At 43.5% G+C, this 16051-nt stretch overlaps 1 protein-coding gene across 2 annotated transcripts in view; it reads right to left on the bottom strand.

Annotated features, from left to right (window-relative positions):
• The window catches only part of LOC147097037 (5'-AMP-activated protein kinase subunit gamma-1), a 66358-nt gene extending 63322 nt beyond the window's left edge, over nt 1-3036 (bottom strand). For both annotated transcript variants that reach the window (XM_085972790.1, XM_085972791.1), the window contains exon 1: nt 2838-3036. In XM_085972790.1, coding sequence (XP_085828916.1) covers nt 2838-2897 — 60 coding nt within the window. In that variant the 5' untranslated portion in view covers nt 2898-3036. The remainder of the gene's footprint in view (nt 1-2837) is intronic.
• Nucleotides 3037-16051: the final 13015 nt, after the last annotated feature.

The following is a 16051-nucleotide window of genomic DNA, read 5'->3' as shown; positions in this document are numbered from 1 at the left end:
CACGGTCCATCATCAAAGACCCTACCCACCCCAGCCACAGTCTGTTCGCCCTCCTGCCATCTGGGAGACGCTACAGATGCATTCGCACCCGTACGACCAGATTTAGGAACAGCTTCTTTCCCAGGGCTGTCATCCTACTGAACTCCACAAATAAACTCTAAAGCCTGCACATCTGCCAATGCACTTTATTATGGTTATGTTTATGTTAATGTATTACAAGCCAAATGTATGTTGAATGTTTAAATGTCTTAATCTAAATGTACACTCTCGGGAGCCGCAAGCCTACATTTCGTTGTACTGCACTTGTGCACTAACAATGACAATAAAAAGTTGATTTGATTTGATCAGGAGCAAGCGGAAGCCAAGCGCAAACAGCGCACGTCAACCCAAGCACCCCACCCACCCGTCCCTTCAACCACCGTCTGCCCCACCTGTGACAGAGACTGTAGGTCCCGCATGGGACTCATCAGTCACCTGAGAACTCATTTTTAATGTGGAAGCAAGTCATCCTCGGTTCCGCCTAAGAGATTTTAATCACTATTTGCACAAGGACAGATACTTTGAATACATCAGCTGACCTCCTGTGGCACTGCTCACAGGTAGTCGGCAGCACAGCTACTAAGATGGAGCTTCATCCTCAAATATTCCCTGTGGGGAAATGCTCCAAGTGGGCAAATCCAGGCAAATATAGCTGCTAGTCCAGAGGTCAATTGCGTGTGCTTTTAAGTTTCTGGCTCATTGAAAAACCTAGCAAGAAAAGACTTGCTAAATTGAAAAAAAATACAATGTTTGGTATCTGCAACACAGGGCAACATTGAACTGTGACTGTGGGGGGTGGGGAGTCCAAAACTGGGGGCCATAAATATAAGACAGTCATGAAAAAATCCAATAAAGAATTCAGGAGAAACTTCTTTACCCAGAGAGTGGTTAGAATGTGGAACTCGCCAGCACCAGGAGTGGTTGTGGCAAATAGCATCGATGCATTTAAAGGAAAATGGATAAAACACATGAGGGAGGAAGGAACAGAAGGTTATGCTGATAAGGTGAGAGGAACTAGCTTGGAAGGAGGCTCGCGTGGAGCATAATCTAAAGCCACAAATCCAGTTGTTAAGTAAACAGGGCCTCAGGTCAATTATAGTTTAATTGTTTGGTGCAGGAACATTTGGAAAATACTTGTAAAGATTCAGGCAGGTCAGATGCACCCAGCATTACAGATGTAAAACAATGTCTGGTGTGCAATATCTGCACACACTAGATGTACTGTTCTTAATATATGAAAAAATGCACATATATGGTATGATTACATGCATTTCTAGTCTGTCGTGCTCCCAGCATTACACCTCATGTTTGTATCAAATTTCATATCCACAAAAGAAATCAGGACTAAACAGATCAATCTGCAAGTAGCAAACAGGAATGAAAACCAATTAAGAAGTTCAAAAGAAAATGCAAGTCAGCAATTGCGACCAATCGAAGAAAAAAAAATGAAATAAGGTTTGTAACATAAAGGCATAAAAATACAACATTTAGAAGAAAATGCTGGAACGTATTTATGCACTAATATTTTCTGTGTACAAAACATGTCTACGGGTGTTTTCCTTTAGAGGCATTTGCGCGAAGCCCAGGTTTGAATTGATATTCTTCCCCGAGCCATCACCCTCAGTTAAAAATACAATTACAACTCCTGGCAACCAAGTACCTGGGCCATCATCCAGCGATGAGGATGTGCACTGAATAAAACTCCCTGCACGCAAGGTTTCATGGGCTTGCTGGACAGAAAAGGACACACACACAAGACTGGTCATTCTCAGAGCGTGCCAAGACCTGCTGGTTATATCCCTGCCCCTTTGATAAAGAATTACTGAATTAAAGTCCTCAAGGTAACCATTTATTTTTGGTAAAGCACAAACTGTTCAGCTTTTGAGGTAACTTTCCTGGGGGGAAACAATGTATGTTGCTATATTCAAGAGGTTGTTTACAGAAAGTTACACTGTAACAAATGAATCATTACACAATGCAAAATTTCCAAGTGGAGTCTATTTATGTTGTTATGTATTCTAAATAGTTGCTTTAATTTGTTTAGACTGAGAACTTGAAAAGCAACAAATGATCATATACACACATTAATAAATATAAGTTACATAAATCTATCTGCAGTGGGCAAGGATTAATACTCGTATTCCAAGAACCAGTCAAAAACATGTGCTTCACTATGTCTGGGTGGTCTTATCCAAATCTAAACGGGAGCTGTGCACCGTCCACCTTGTGACAGCCTTACCTCTTATAACGGGAGCTTAATAGTTCTGCCCGTCAAATCCATCCCTTCCACAGACCACACAACCTGCTCTATCACTGACTGTACTCATTTAATCACCTATGGGCAATTCCTGCAAAGTTGTACCTTTCCCTCCAAGGTAAATGGTGCCAAACATCCAAGCTTAGACCCTGCATTATTCACCCTTGGCTGGTTGCCTTCCTTGGCAGGACATTTCCCAGTGGTATCCGATTTCTCGCTATCTACACCTTTACTCATAATCCTTTAATCTCCTTCCCAACAAGATATTCACCCACACACTCTTTAAAAAAAAAACGAAAGCACAATTAGTCTCAAACCGATCGACACAGGTAGAATGAATGTGCATAATGCCAATTATATCTAACATTTTGCTTGCAATTAGTCAGAACACGATTGGATGATTTAGATCAGACCCGTGGGTGAAACTTGTGTTTAAAACATTGATGTTGCTGAACAAGGTCGCGCCCACTGCACAGCGCCGGCTGTCCACAGCTTGAGAAAGGAGAGCCGGTCTCTGCCGCTCCGACCCCAGCCAACTTACCGACTCCATTCCTGCGTCTCCGAACGGTCCGAATGGCGGCTCCCCTTCGTTTATTTTCATTAACTCTTTCCTTTTTTTTTAATCTCCGGACTTTTTCAGCTGCTGTAGCCCAAGCCACACACAAGCGCTTCCGGTCCGCGCCCGCTCAACAAGTCTGCACAAGAGCAGCAAAGATGGGTCGAGGTGAAAACGGCGGCGCGCCGAGATCTGGCAGCGCCATCTGCAGGCTCCGGCACCCAGGCCCAATCCGCTCTTCTTCGTTGCACTGGCTCACAAGCAACAACAATAGCAACTTGCATTTATACAGCGCCTTTAATGTAGCAAAACGTCCCCAGGCGCTCCACGGAAATATTATCAGACAAAATTTGACACCAAGCCCCATAAGGAGATATTAGGCTGGTGACCAAAAGCTTGGTCAAGGAGGTAGGTTTTAAGGAGCAGCTTAGAAAGGGTGACAAAAGCCAACCTGGAATTAAAGCGGAAACGTGTGCACAACAGGCCTGAAGTACATCTAGGGGCTAACTTCATGAAGCAGTGGCACACAAATCTGAAGAGGTGATCATTTCCCTTTGAGTTTTGTTTTATAAGTAAAGGACCTCTGATTTTGTCTACATTTTTTTCCTTCCCTCTGTCTCTCTCCTTTAAGACACTCCTTAAAACCCACCCCTTTGACCAAGCTTTTGGTCACCTGCCCTAATTTCTCATGTGGCTTGTCAAATTTTGTTGTATGACGCACCTTGGGACGTTTTACTACGTTAAAAGCACTATATAAGTACAAGTTGTTGAGGAGGAGGAAAGGGAGGCGGAGAGGTTTAGGGAAGGAATTCCAGAGCTTAGGGCCTAGGCAACAGAAGGCACGGCTGGCAATGGTTGAGCGATTATAATGGGGGATGCTCAGAAGGGCAGAATTAGAGGAGCGCAAGTTATGGGGCTGCAAGAAATGACAGAGATGGGGCAGGTCGGGGTGGATTATGAGGCGGCAGGAAATTACAGAGATAGGGAGGGGCGAGGCCATGGAGGGATTTTAAAACAAGGATGAGAATTTTAAAATCAAGGCGTTGCTTAACCGGGAGCCAATGTAGGTCAGCGAGCACAGGGGTGATGGGTAAACGGGACTTGGTGCGAGTTAGGACACGGGCAGCAAAGTTTTGGATGACGTCCGGTGGGAGTGGTCTGAAGGCTTCCTGATAGTAGTGATGTTGCAGCAGGATGCATAAATACAAAGATCAGAGTATCATCCAGTAAAAGCAAAATGGTTACAATGGGAGATTTAAATTTTCCACAGACTGGGAGAAGCAGAACGGCACAAGTTATAAACAAGGTTAGAGAGTGTATTCAGGACAGTTTTCTGGAACAGTATGTTTTAGAACTGACAAAGGAACATGCCATTCTAGATTTAGTGAGGAGTAATATGCAAGAACTAGTTCAACAATCTGATGGTAAGCAAACATCTTGCAAACAGTAACTATAATATGATCGAATTTGACGTTAAGTTTGAGTGGGAGAAGGGAGAGTCACAAATCAAGATTTTAAACTTCAATAAGGCTAACTTTGAAAGAATGAGACATAAACTGACCACAGTAAATTGGGCTCAATTGTTAACCGGTACACCTACAAATCATGAGAGGTATTCAAAGAAGTATCAGTACAATACAAGACCATACATATCCCTAAAAGGTAAAAGCTCCACTTGTGGAGTTCGGCAACCAGTCAACAAATGAGGCAAGATACAGTAGAAAGCTAAAAGAGGCTTCCACATATGCAAAGTAGAAATCCAGCAGTGTGGGAGAACTATTAAAAAAAAGCATAGGGACACAATGAAAATATTAAGAACTGCAAAAAAAAAACCCAAAATGGGCTAAATAAAATAAAAATATTTCATGGAAAAAATAAAAAATTCAAAAAATGTCCAGGAGAGACTGCAGGCCAATAATTTAATCTAAGGATTGAAATGAGCCAAATACTTTAGTGAGTGATGCTTGAGTGGTTTGTAACTGTCTTATAAACATCAAGATCTGATTACTGCCTTTAAGTCATTCCAGCATATTTTTTTTGTGGACTAGCAGATCTCTCATGATGTTGCTAACTGGAATTTGCAAGATAGTGTTTTATATGGGCAGAAGAATTTACCATTTAACAATGTACTATAATAGTTTATCTCTCATAGAATTGCTTGCAGAGAAAATGTATGGATTTATTACAATATAGAGCTGAAGTTATTAGGTAATAAATTTAGGCACAAATGTCGTTATTAATTGTAATTAGGAACTCATTGGTTCATAAAATGTAAAGAAATACTTGTTTTTAATTAGTGCCTTACATGTCCTTCGGGTGTCCCAAAGTACGTCACATCCAATTAATTAATGTTGAAGTGCAGTCTGCATTTTTCTGCAGGCAACTGCAGCAGCTGCCAATTTGCACAAAGCAAAGTCCCATAAATAGCAATGAGATGAATGACCAGTTAAAGATATCGAAGAAGTCTAGCTTTACCTTTTTTATTGCTATTTTATGAAAAAAAATCCAGTTACTTTCAGTGTCCTCTGAATGGCCAGTCTTGCTGTCAATTGTTCAACAATTGCCCCTTGCTCTTATTATGTCCGTGTATGATTGAGACACGGACAGCAGGAGTTGAACAAAACAAGTCTTTACTGAAAGGAGTCAATCGGGAAACTGAAATTACAGAGGCTTACTAGCGCCTTTTATACAGGGGTGGTCACTGCCGGTACTGCAGTCTGAGACCAGTTATTCTCTTAAAGGTACATACACAACAATTCCTCCCCTTTTAGATAAACAGTACATAACATTCATTTAACAACTAAATGATAACTAATTACAATCACAATTACTGTTGCTAGATACATTGGTTGAGTTTAAACAATTATAAGTTCGGTCTTTGAGGAGGCTTCCTGATTCTGTCTGGATAACGCCTCTTTGGGGTATCAGGTTCTTCTGGCAAGGTTGAGTTGGGATCAATGTCGTTGTTTGGTTCATCTGCTTCCAATATCACCGATTCTGCGGTAGCTGCAATTGGTACGTCGATTTCATTGCCAGGTGTATCAGATCGTGGTGTGGCGTTGACGTTTTCCAGTGACTCTAGAATCTGGTCAGCATGGCGTCTTACAATGCTCTCTCCAACGTCCACGGTATACACGAGAGGTCCTTGCCGTGTACAAATCGTTCCTGGCTGCCATTTCTCAGTGCGGTAGTCCCGGGCCAAAACTGGTTGACCTATCTTAAAACTCCTGGTCGGCCTTTCATTCATATTCTGAAACTGCCTGTTCTCCACATCTCTTCGGACGTTTGGCTTAACCAAATCCAAGCGGCATCGTAGTCTTCGATTGAAGAACATCATGGCTGGAGTTTGGTTGGTAACCACATGTGTCGCATTCCGGTAGGCAAACAAGAAATTGTCCACCTTGTGTTGTAGGGGTATATCTTCATTACACATTGCCTTGATAGCCTTCTTGAATGTTTGAACAAACCTCTCGGCCAATCCATTAGTGGCTGGATGATATGGGGCAGATGTGTAATGCTTAACACCATTGTTCTTTAAGAACCTCCGGAACTCTTCAGACACAAACTGTGGTCCATTGTCAGAGCAAATCTGTTCAGGCAGCCCATTCCTGGCGAATATGGTTCGTAAAACTGTGATAGTTTTTTCCGTGGTGGTTGAGGACATTTTTATTACCTCTGGCCACTTTGAATGTGCATCCACCGCAATTAAAAACATCGAGTCCATGAAGGGACCAGCAAAATCAATGTGCACCCTTTGCCATGGAGATGAGGGCCACTCCCATGGATGCAGAGGAGCTTGTGGTGGGGCGTTTTGGACCTTCTGGCATCCTGCACAGCTCTTGGTCATCTCTTCGGTTTCTCTATCGATTCCCGGCCACCACACAAACGCTCTGGCTAAGTTCTTCATTTTTACCCCACCCAGATGACCCTCATGAAGCTCATTGAGCACTCTATCCGTCAACTTAGGTGGAATTACTACTCTGGATCCACACATCAAGGTTCCTCTGCACACTGACAGCTGTTCTCTTCTCGGCGAGAATGCTGGCAGCAGTGGTTCGCCATGTGCTGGCCATCCCTTCACCGTTAAATCATAGACCCGTGATAGTGTCGGGTCATTCCGTGTTTCCTTTTCTATGTTTGCATTCGTCACAGGGAGACATTCGACTATGGTCGAGTGGAATAACTCCATTGGATCCACTGCAAGGTCTTCTTCTTCCACCGTCGGCAACGGTAGGCGCGACAATCCATCAGCATTCCTATGCTGTTTAGTTCCTTTGTACTCGATGTCATATTGGTGTGCCCCTCGGAAAAGGGACCACCTCTGCAGCCGTCATTATCGGTACGCCCTTCTGAGGGTTGAAAATGGAGACAAGAGGTTGATGATCGGTTAGTAGAGTAAATTTTTGACCATGCAGGTAGTGCTTGAACTTCTTCACCCCCCACACTAGGCTGAGGGCCTCTCTATCAATCTGGGCATAGTTACGCTCGGCAGAAGTTAACGAGCGTGACGCAAAAGCTATCGGCCTCTCTAAACCATCAAGGAATTTATGTGACAGTACCGCCCCAATGCCGTAGGGAGACGCATCACACGCCAGTCTGATCGGCAGTGCTGGGTTGTAGTGAGCCAATACTTCTTTTGAAGTGATTAAGTCCTTACTCTTCTGAAAGGCCCACTTACAGTCATTGCTCCATTTCCATGCTACTCCCGTTCGAAGTAGGGCGTTCAGTGGGTGCAGAATTGTTGACAAATTCGGCAAAAACTTATGGTAGTAATTCACCAATCCGAGGAATGACCTCAGTTGCGACACATTTTCAGGCGCTGGGGCCTTAACAACCGCTTCAATTTTGTCAGGGGACTTATGTAACCCCTCTTCATCAATCACGTGGCCACAATACGATATCTGTTTCTTAAAAAACTCGCACTTGGGGCGGTTGGCTCGTAGCCCATGTTCCCGTAGTCTAGTGAGCACCTGTTCTAGGTTGTTAAGGTGTTCACTGTCATCTTCACCTGTCACAAGGATGTCGTCCAAGTAACACTGAGTCCCCGGAATCCCTTGCAGGACTTGTTCCATCGCTCTTTGCCATATCGCCGGAGCAGATGCTACTCCGAATACCAATCGATGATACTGGTAAAGACCTTTGTGAGTGTTTATCGTGAGATACTTCCTAGAGGATTCTTCAACCTCCATCTGCAAATATGCTTGTGTTAGGTCAATTTTTGTAAAACGCTTCCCTCCAGATAGTGAGGCGAAGATGTCTTCTATCCTTGGAAGAGGATATTGTACTGTGTGAAGGACTGGGTTCACAGTCACCTTGAAATCCCCACAGATGCGAACCTTCCTTGGCTCCTCAGACTTATTGCTTAACGTTTTCTTCATGACAGGAACGATGGGTGTCGCCCACTCGCTCCAGTCGACCTTAGACAACGCGCCTGCCTTCTCCAGCTCTGCCTCGACGGCTGGGCGAATTGCATATGGTACCGGTCTTGCTTTGAAAAACTTGGGAATTGCATTCTCTTCTATTTTTATCGAGGCGGTTACGCCTTTAAGCGTGCCCAGTTCTTGTTGAAATACCTCTTTGGCGTTAGCTAAGATTGTTGACAATCGTCCAGGAGTGACGTCTTCATCTTTTTTACCATCCACCATCATTGCATGAATGGAGTGCCAATCTAAGCTTATCTTCCTGATCCATTCACGTCCCAATAACGGTGGTCCACCATTTTGCAGTACGTAGAGATACAATTTCCGTATTTTCTTGCCGTTGTATTCGACAGGCACCCTTATTTTTCCTCTGGGGTATATTTTTTGCCCCGTATACATCGTCAAGACGATGGATGTCTCTCTCAAGGGTATGTGTGAGAATAGCCGCTTGTAGTCTCGTCGATTCATGACTGTTAGCGCTGATCCTGTATCCAATTCCATTTTAACTTGGGACCCTGCTATCGTGAGGGTGACCCAAATGGTTCGGTGATCCTCTTTTGCGATTACATTGTGAAGTTTGAGACAGCTTAGTCTCCTGTTCCCGGATTCACTATCGCTCATCTGGTCTTCGGAACTACTGTCCGTCATCTTTTGTACTTTCTTGTACGGTTCCTTAGTAGCCTTTTTGTTGTCGCTGGTCTTCTTCCCAGACTTGCAAACTCGTGCAATGTGTCCCATCTTTCCGCATTGCCTGCATATTTTGTCCTTGGACCAGCAGTCCTTCTGGTCATGGTTAGTTCTGCCGCAGCGATAACATTTTGCAAATCCCCGTGTCATTTCGTGTGTGCCGTATTCCTGTGGCTTTTGTTGTATTTCCGCAGCTCCCCTGGATGCTGCTTCGTACGATAGTGCCACGCTGAAAGCCTTATCTAGCGTCAGCTCTTTCTCTGAGAGTAACTTCTTCTGTGTTCCTTCACTCAGGAGTCCACAGACAAATTTGTCCCGTAGGGTATCTGCCAGTCCTGCTCCGAACTGGCAGTGCTTTGATAGCTTGCGTAGTTCCGTAAGGTACTCAGCATTGCTCTCATCTTTATGCTGAGTTCTCCTGTGGAATTTAAATCTTTCTGCTATCAGCAGCGGTGCAGGGTTTAGGTGTTCCTGTAGGACAGCAACAATTTCGTTAAAACTCTTCGCCTTCGGTTTGGCTGGAGTAATCAGGTCCCGCAATAGGCCGTACGTTCTAGCGCCCATTAAGTTTAGCAATACCGATGCCTTTTTCTCATCGGCTATTTAGTTTGCCTCGCAATATACCTCGACTCTTTCCACATACGTGGTCCAGTCCTCTATTGTATTATCAAAAGGCAGTGATACAGCCAGTCTTCGGCATCTTGCAAATCTAAAATGGCGCCTCCCGCGCTTTGCCTTCTTCCCCGATTTAACAAAATGATGTCCCGTGCTTTGCCTTCTTCCCCGATTTAACAAAATGGCGCCTCCCGCGCTTTGCCTTCTTCCCCGCTGTTGCTAGCGCTGCTTTCCGCGGTTTCCGTTGTAACCTGCAGCTCCTCGCGGTTTCCTGCGCGTTTAATTTAAAAAAAAATTATTTTCCCGTCGTGGAACAACCCTGTGGGACTCTTGCCTCCCTCTTCTCGGGTCTGTACGCAGCCCGGCTTCGTAGCACCGGCCGCGCCCTGTGTGCTCCACCCTCGCTCTCTCTCCTCTTCCCGACAACGCTGCTCGGCCCCGTTGCAAGCCACCCGCTCGAGTTCGCGACTGCTGCAGCCCAGGATCAGTGTACTACCTGCCACTAGCCCGATTAGCTGAAGCACCGTCGACAGGAACCAGGCCCCGCTTTCGACAGCTTCTCCAGCAATCTTCTACTCCGCTAACTCAGGGGCGGATGCCCACGGTCGACGCCCGTTTCTACTGCTTCTTTCTGGCCTCGACCTCTGCTCACTTCGCTTCAGGAATGGATCCCAGGAGGTGGTGCAGACTGTAGGTAAGTTCGTATCTGCTCGTCGCCAGTATTATGTCCGTGTATGATTGAGACACGGACAGCAGGAGTTGAACAAAACAAGTCTTTACTGAAAGGAGTCAATCGGGAAACTGAAACTACAGAGGCTTACTAGCGCCTTTTACACAGGGGTGGTTACTGCTGGTACTGCAGTCTGAGACCAGTTATTCTCTTAAAGGTACATACACAACAGCTCTGAATTGTGCTCGTGGTCTTTTGGCTCAGAAGGTAGGCAGTCTTGATGCATGATGGATATTTTCTCCAGTCACATTAAGCTGTGGTATGCTACCCTGTTATAATTTCCTTTCAGCTGCCAGTGATAGCAATCTGAAGTCATGTTCCAAGCTTCTCCGAGGGGGACAGGCCTCAGCTTGCAAACTTTTAAAACAGGGAACATACGAGGAAGTTTATTCATTTTCTCCTAAATGGACCATTTGCATATTATGTTACAAACCTTTTCAGCTTGTGAGATCATAAGATGGTGGCTGAAAAAGGTATTTTCAGGGATTTCATTAGTTCAGTTTTTAGTTGCAGCTTTTGTTGACTGCTCATTCTGGATTAGTTGCTTTTATTCATCCTTGATAGTTTTCCATTGAAAGTTTATCTACTTTTCCTGCATTCAGTTATTATGTTGCTCATCTCTCCTGTCAAACTTTGTTACTATATGAAAAGAAAGACTTGCATTTATATAGCACCTTTCACAGCCTCAGGACGTCCCAAAGCCCTTTACAGCCAATGAAGTACTTTTTGAAGTGTAGACACTGTTGTAATGTAGGAAACGTGGCAGCCAATTTGCACACAGCAAGCTCCCACAAACAGCAATGTGATAATGACCAGATAATCTGTTTTAGTGATGTTGGTCGAGCGATATTAGCCAGGACACCAGGGCGAACTTCCCTGCTCCTCTTCGAAATAGGATTTTTACATCCATCTGAGAGGGCAGGCGAGGCCTCGGTTTAACGTCTCATTCAAAAGACGGCACCTCTGACAGTGCAGCACTCCCTCGGTACTGCACTGGAGTGTCAGCCTAGATTTTAGTGCTCAAGTCTCTGGAGTGGGACTTGAACCCACAACCTTCTGACTCAGAGGTGAGTGCACTACCAAATGAGCCACAACTGACATGAAAAGTGCAAATGTGACAAAATTTACAAAGTGTGATGGACAAAACCACACGGACTGCAGCGGTTCAAGTAGGTGACTCACCACCACCTTCTCAAGGGCAATTGGGGATGGGCAATAAATGCTAGCATTGCCAGTGACACCCACATCCCATAAACGAATAAAAAAAGACTTGGAATATATGTACATACATACACACAGCATATGTCCTGTGGTGTTGCTTACAGTAAGTTGGATGATTTTATAAGGAGAGTATGAGTGCAATATTTTAACATAATAAATGTCCTTTTATCATTGTCACCAGGTAAATAAGGAACTAAGTCCTTTAGCAGCCAAGCAGTTGCTACTTAGTTCCTCAGGCTTCAGTTTGAATCCCGTTCCTCTTCTCAGTTCATTGGTTTTACGAGATGGTTTCTGGTGCTGTTTAGGGGTTGCCTTTTGAGAGGTTGTTACATTTGACAGACTGTCTCCTGTTCAGTCTGCCATAAACTGAAGGAACAGTCACCATGCCTCCACATCTAAGCACATGACTTGCATTGCTGAGAACATAAGAAATAGGAGCAGGAGTAGGCCATACGCCCCTCGAGCCTCCTCCGCCATTCAATTAAGATCACGATCCTCGACCTCAACTCCACTTTCCTGCCTGACCCCCATATCCCTGGATTCCCCTAGAGTCCAAAAATATCTCAGCCTTGAATAGACTCAATGACTCAGCATCCACAATCCAAAGATTCGCAACACTCTTGAGTGAATGGCCGACCACTTATCCTGAGACTATGGCCCCTAGTTCTAGACTCTCCAGCCAGGGGAAACAACCTCTCAGCATCTACCCCGTCAATCCCCCTCGGACTCTTATGTTTCCGTAGAGCATATAGGCCTAATCCGTTCAATCTCTCCTCATTGGTCAGCTCTTTCATCCCAGGAATCAATCTAGTGAATCTTTGTTGTGCTGCCTGAGGCAAGTATATCCTTCCTTAAGGAGGCCAAAACTGTGCCCAGTACTCCAGGTGTGGTCTCACCAAAACCCTATAAAATTGTAACAAGACTTCCGTACTCTTGTACTCCAACCGCCTTGCAATAAAGGCCAACATGCCAGTTGTCTTCCCAATTGCTTGCTGTACCTGCATGCTAACTGTGTTTCCTGTATGAGGACACGTAAATCTCTATGAACACCAACATTTAATAGTTTCTCACCATTTAAAAAATATTGTTTTTCTATTTACTACCAGTGAATAACCTCACATTTCCTCACATTATACTCCATCTGCCACCTTACTGCCCACTCAACCTGTCTATATCCCTTTGTAGGCTCTTTGTCTCACCTCACAGCTTACTTTCCCACCGAGCTTTGTATCATCGGCAAACTTGGATAGATTACACTTGGTCCCTTCATCGAAGTCATTAATATAGATTGTAAATAGCTGAGGCCCAAGGACTAATCCTTGTGGTACCCCACGAGTTACAGCCTGCCAGCCTGAAAATGACCTGTTTATCCCGACTCTGTTTTCTGTCCATTAACCAATCCTCTATCCATGCTGATATATTACCCCCAACCTCATGAGCCCTTATTTTGCATAACAACCTTTTATGTGGCACCTTATCGAATGCCTTTTGGAAATCCAAATATACTACATCCACTGGTTCCCCTTTACCTACCCTGCTAGTTACATCCTCAAAAATCAAATAAATGTGTTAAACGTGATTTCCATTTCATATAACCATATTGACTCTGCCTCATATGATTTTTTAAGTGCCCTGTTTCCACTGCCTTAATAAGTAATAAACAAGTCAGTTCTCCAGAATGCAACTGCCTCTGGCCCAGTGCCCCTTTTAATTTTGTAACTCGAAGCTGACTGAGAAGTATGGCAACTGGAATAATTTTAATTGGTTTGTGTTCTCTTAATTTTATTGATACCTGTTTCTGATGGTTCAGGTTTGATTTAATGGTGAGTTTTTTAAAATTCCCACTTCCTATTTGTTGAGTGGTATTTTTCCTCCCTGTTCAGTTATGATTTGCTATGGTTTCCTGAATATGAAATTTACCTATAAGCAGATGTGATGTTTGTCGGGTGGAGAAAATGGGTGTTAGTTGGACTTTAAAAAAAATATTAGCAATTGTTACTCAGAGGTTGCAGGTTTAAAATCAGTTGCAACTACAAACTCATGGTTTTAAAGCCTGAGGTGTCATGCATATCCACGTTTCTTGCAGCTGATTTACAAATAGAGAATTTGATCCAAAGAGTAAATTTGAGACCATCAGCTGCAAGAAATTTGGATGCATGACAGACAGGAAGTGCATGCTAGACATACCATGTAATATTATGCAACACAGAATGCTGTTAATGAAACACTGGATGAGATCAGATGTTAATTGGTTTTCAGGCTGCAAGTTACAACCAAGTCTCTTTTTTTTTTAAAAGTGAGGTTGGCAAGTTCAGTCAGAGGTTAAGGACGTTAAGGACATCGTGGACCCTGTATCTGATTACAGTGAATTAGAGAGCACGTATTTCTATAACAATAGGAGTGTTATGAAGGCTGTTGATTCGTGGTAACTAAGTCAAACTGTTTTTATTACACAGCGTTCTGACATTTTTGAGAGTAGTTTGGTAAACAACATGGTATGTTGTTGGCTAGGATATATACAAGTATATCACACGAGGCTAAAGCAAGGCAGAGGGCATTTAGCAGCAGTGGGAGGTTGTGGTCCTGTGCTTTGGCAAAACTAAGTGCCAGCTTGGATTAGTTAGTAACACTCCCTCCAGAGTCAGAAGGTTGTGGGTTCAGGTCCCATTCTAGGACTTGGAACACATAAATGTAGGATAACACTTCAGTGCAGTATTGAGGGATTGCCACAGTATTCTGCTGCTAAAGTGCAGATGTGTGCCTCTTCAGGGCTACAATGCCCATGATAAGCAAATGCTAGCTAAATTAATTCAAAGGTTAATTGCGATTCAGGCTGGAGACAGAATCCACTCTTTGTGGGAAGGTTGATTAAGAGCCTGTAGACATTGTAGCCACAATATTTTGTGCTCCTGGAGTTTTTCCCTGTACATTTGCAATACCTATTATTTAAAAAAAAGTTTGCCACAGAAATGAAGTTTAAAAAACTGGTACCATGCAGACATTAACCTGTTATTTGGTAATCAACTGGAGTCTATATAAAATTACATTGAATTAATATTAAAAAGGCTTCTGGGTTTAGTGAACAATGCAGGTATATAAAACATTTTGGCAACAGCAACATTTGTGCAAAAATGTTTTCTTTTGGTTGCACTTGTAGTAGGCCAACGGGGTAACTGGAAAATACATGTGCTTACCTTCAGGTTTTTTGTAAACCCTTATCCTGAGACTCCACATTAGCCACCGTGGGTCCTGGTTCTTTGTTGATATTTCATTTACCACCCAGCTCCACCTCCAAAAAGGTAATGATTGAAAGGTTTCCATTATTACGTTCATTTTGTTTTGTGTAAAATTCTGAAGCAGTTTGCCACTCTGGAATTCACCATATTTACATTGCAGTACAGATTTCAGAGCAAGGATGACATGACTTTCTAGGCAGGAGCAGGACAAGTTGAAAGTTCTGCTCCTGCCAAGACACTGGGACCAGCCCAATGGACACCAGTGCTCTTTTCCAGTGCTGCATGTTCCCTATGTTTGGGGGGGAGGGGAGGTCTGTACTTGCCGGCAATGGAAAAGCTACATTGATGACGTTTAGCAATGGGCTGAGCGCTCAGGTCACCCACAGCCAGAACAAAATGGCAACTGGCTGTATCCAGCACTGACATTTGTATTTCAGTGCTGTCTCTGACTGCAGCACTGTAATATTGCTGCAACACTATAACGGCAAAGTTCTCTTTATATAGTGACTGTAGGCAACATCCCTCTTCTCACTGACATCACTTCACTTCATTGTGCCAATTTACCTCACTAGTATGTGTTCCTTTCATCTATTTATGTAGAAAAAAACAGAAAGGTTTTCTCTTGTAATATTCCCACATGACATCCTTCCTTCCAGCACAATGTTAAAATAAAATTGCAACAGAGGAATTAGGGCAGTTTGCATGACCTGAGATAGAAAAAAGATCGTCATATAGATTCTATAGCAACCACTTGTTCTCAATTCTGGACCAACTTATGAGGCTGTCTTACATCAATCAGGATTTAAACAACCAAATTAAAGGTGAGGCTTGTGGAAATGCAATTTCTTTATGAAGGCTCGGTATGTCACTCACCGCACACTCAAGACGATACCTTCATATGCGCAATGATGGACTTAAATCCTGGACAGTGCCCTTCAAGTTTGCTGAAACCAGACACAAGTCATAATTGCCAAAAGCACACAATACGCAACATCATAAATCAAACTCACTGGGAAATTTTGGCTTTGTACGGATAGTTAGCTTTTCACCTGGATTGTAATATTAATTGTAATTATACTTGCAAAATGTATCATTCCAAATAATGTGTGACTCTTCCAGTATGAAAGATGGCCATATGCATAGTGCCATAAATTGGATTCTCTCCCTTCCAAGTCGTAGTATTAGTGAGCCATCTCTGCACTTGTGGTATTCCATTAAATCCAAATGCCCTTTCCAATAGCTCCCACTTAACTTCACATTCAGCAGCAAGGCTCGAGTTGATTTAGCAAC

This window comes from Somniosus microcephalus, chromosome 33 (assembly GCF_052327205.1).
Source record: "Somniosus microcephalus isolate GS21.2 chromosome 33, FLI_Smic_1.0, whole genome shotgun sequence".
NCBI lineage: Eukaryota > Metazoa > Chordata > Chondrichthyes > Squaliformes > Somniosidae > Somniosus > Somniosus microcephalus.
This window is presented reverse-complemented; position numbering and strand designations above follow the sequence as displayed.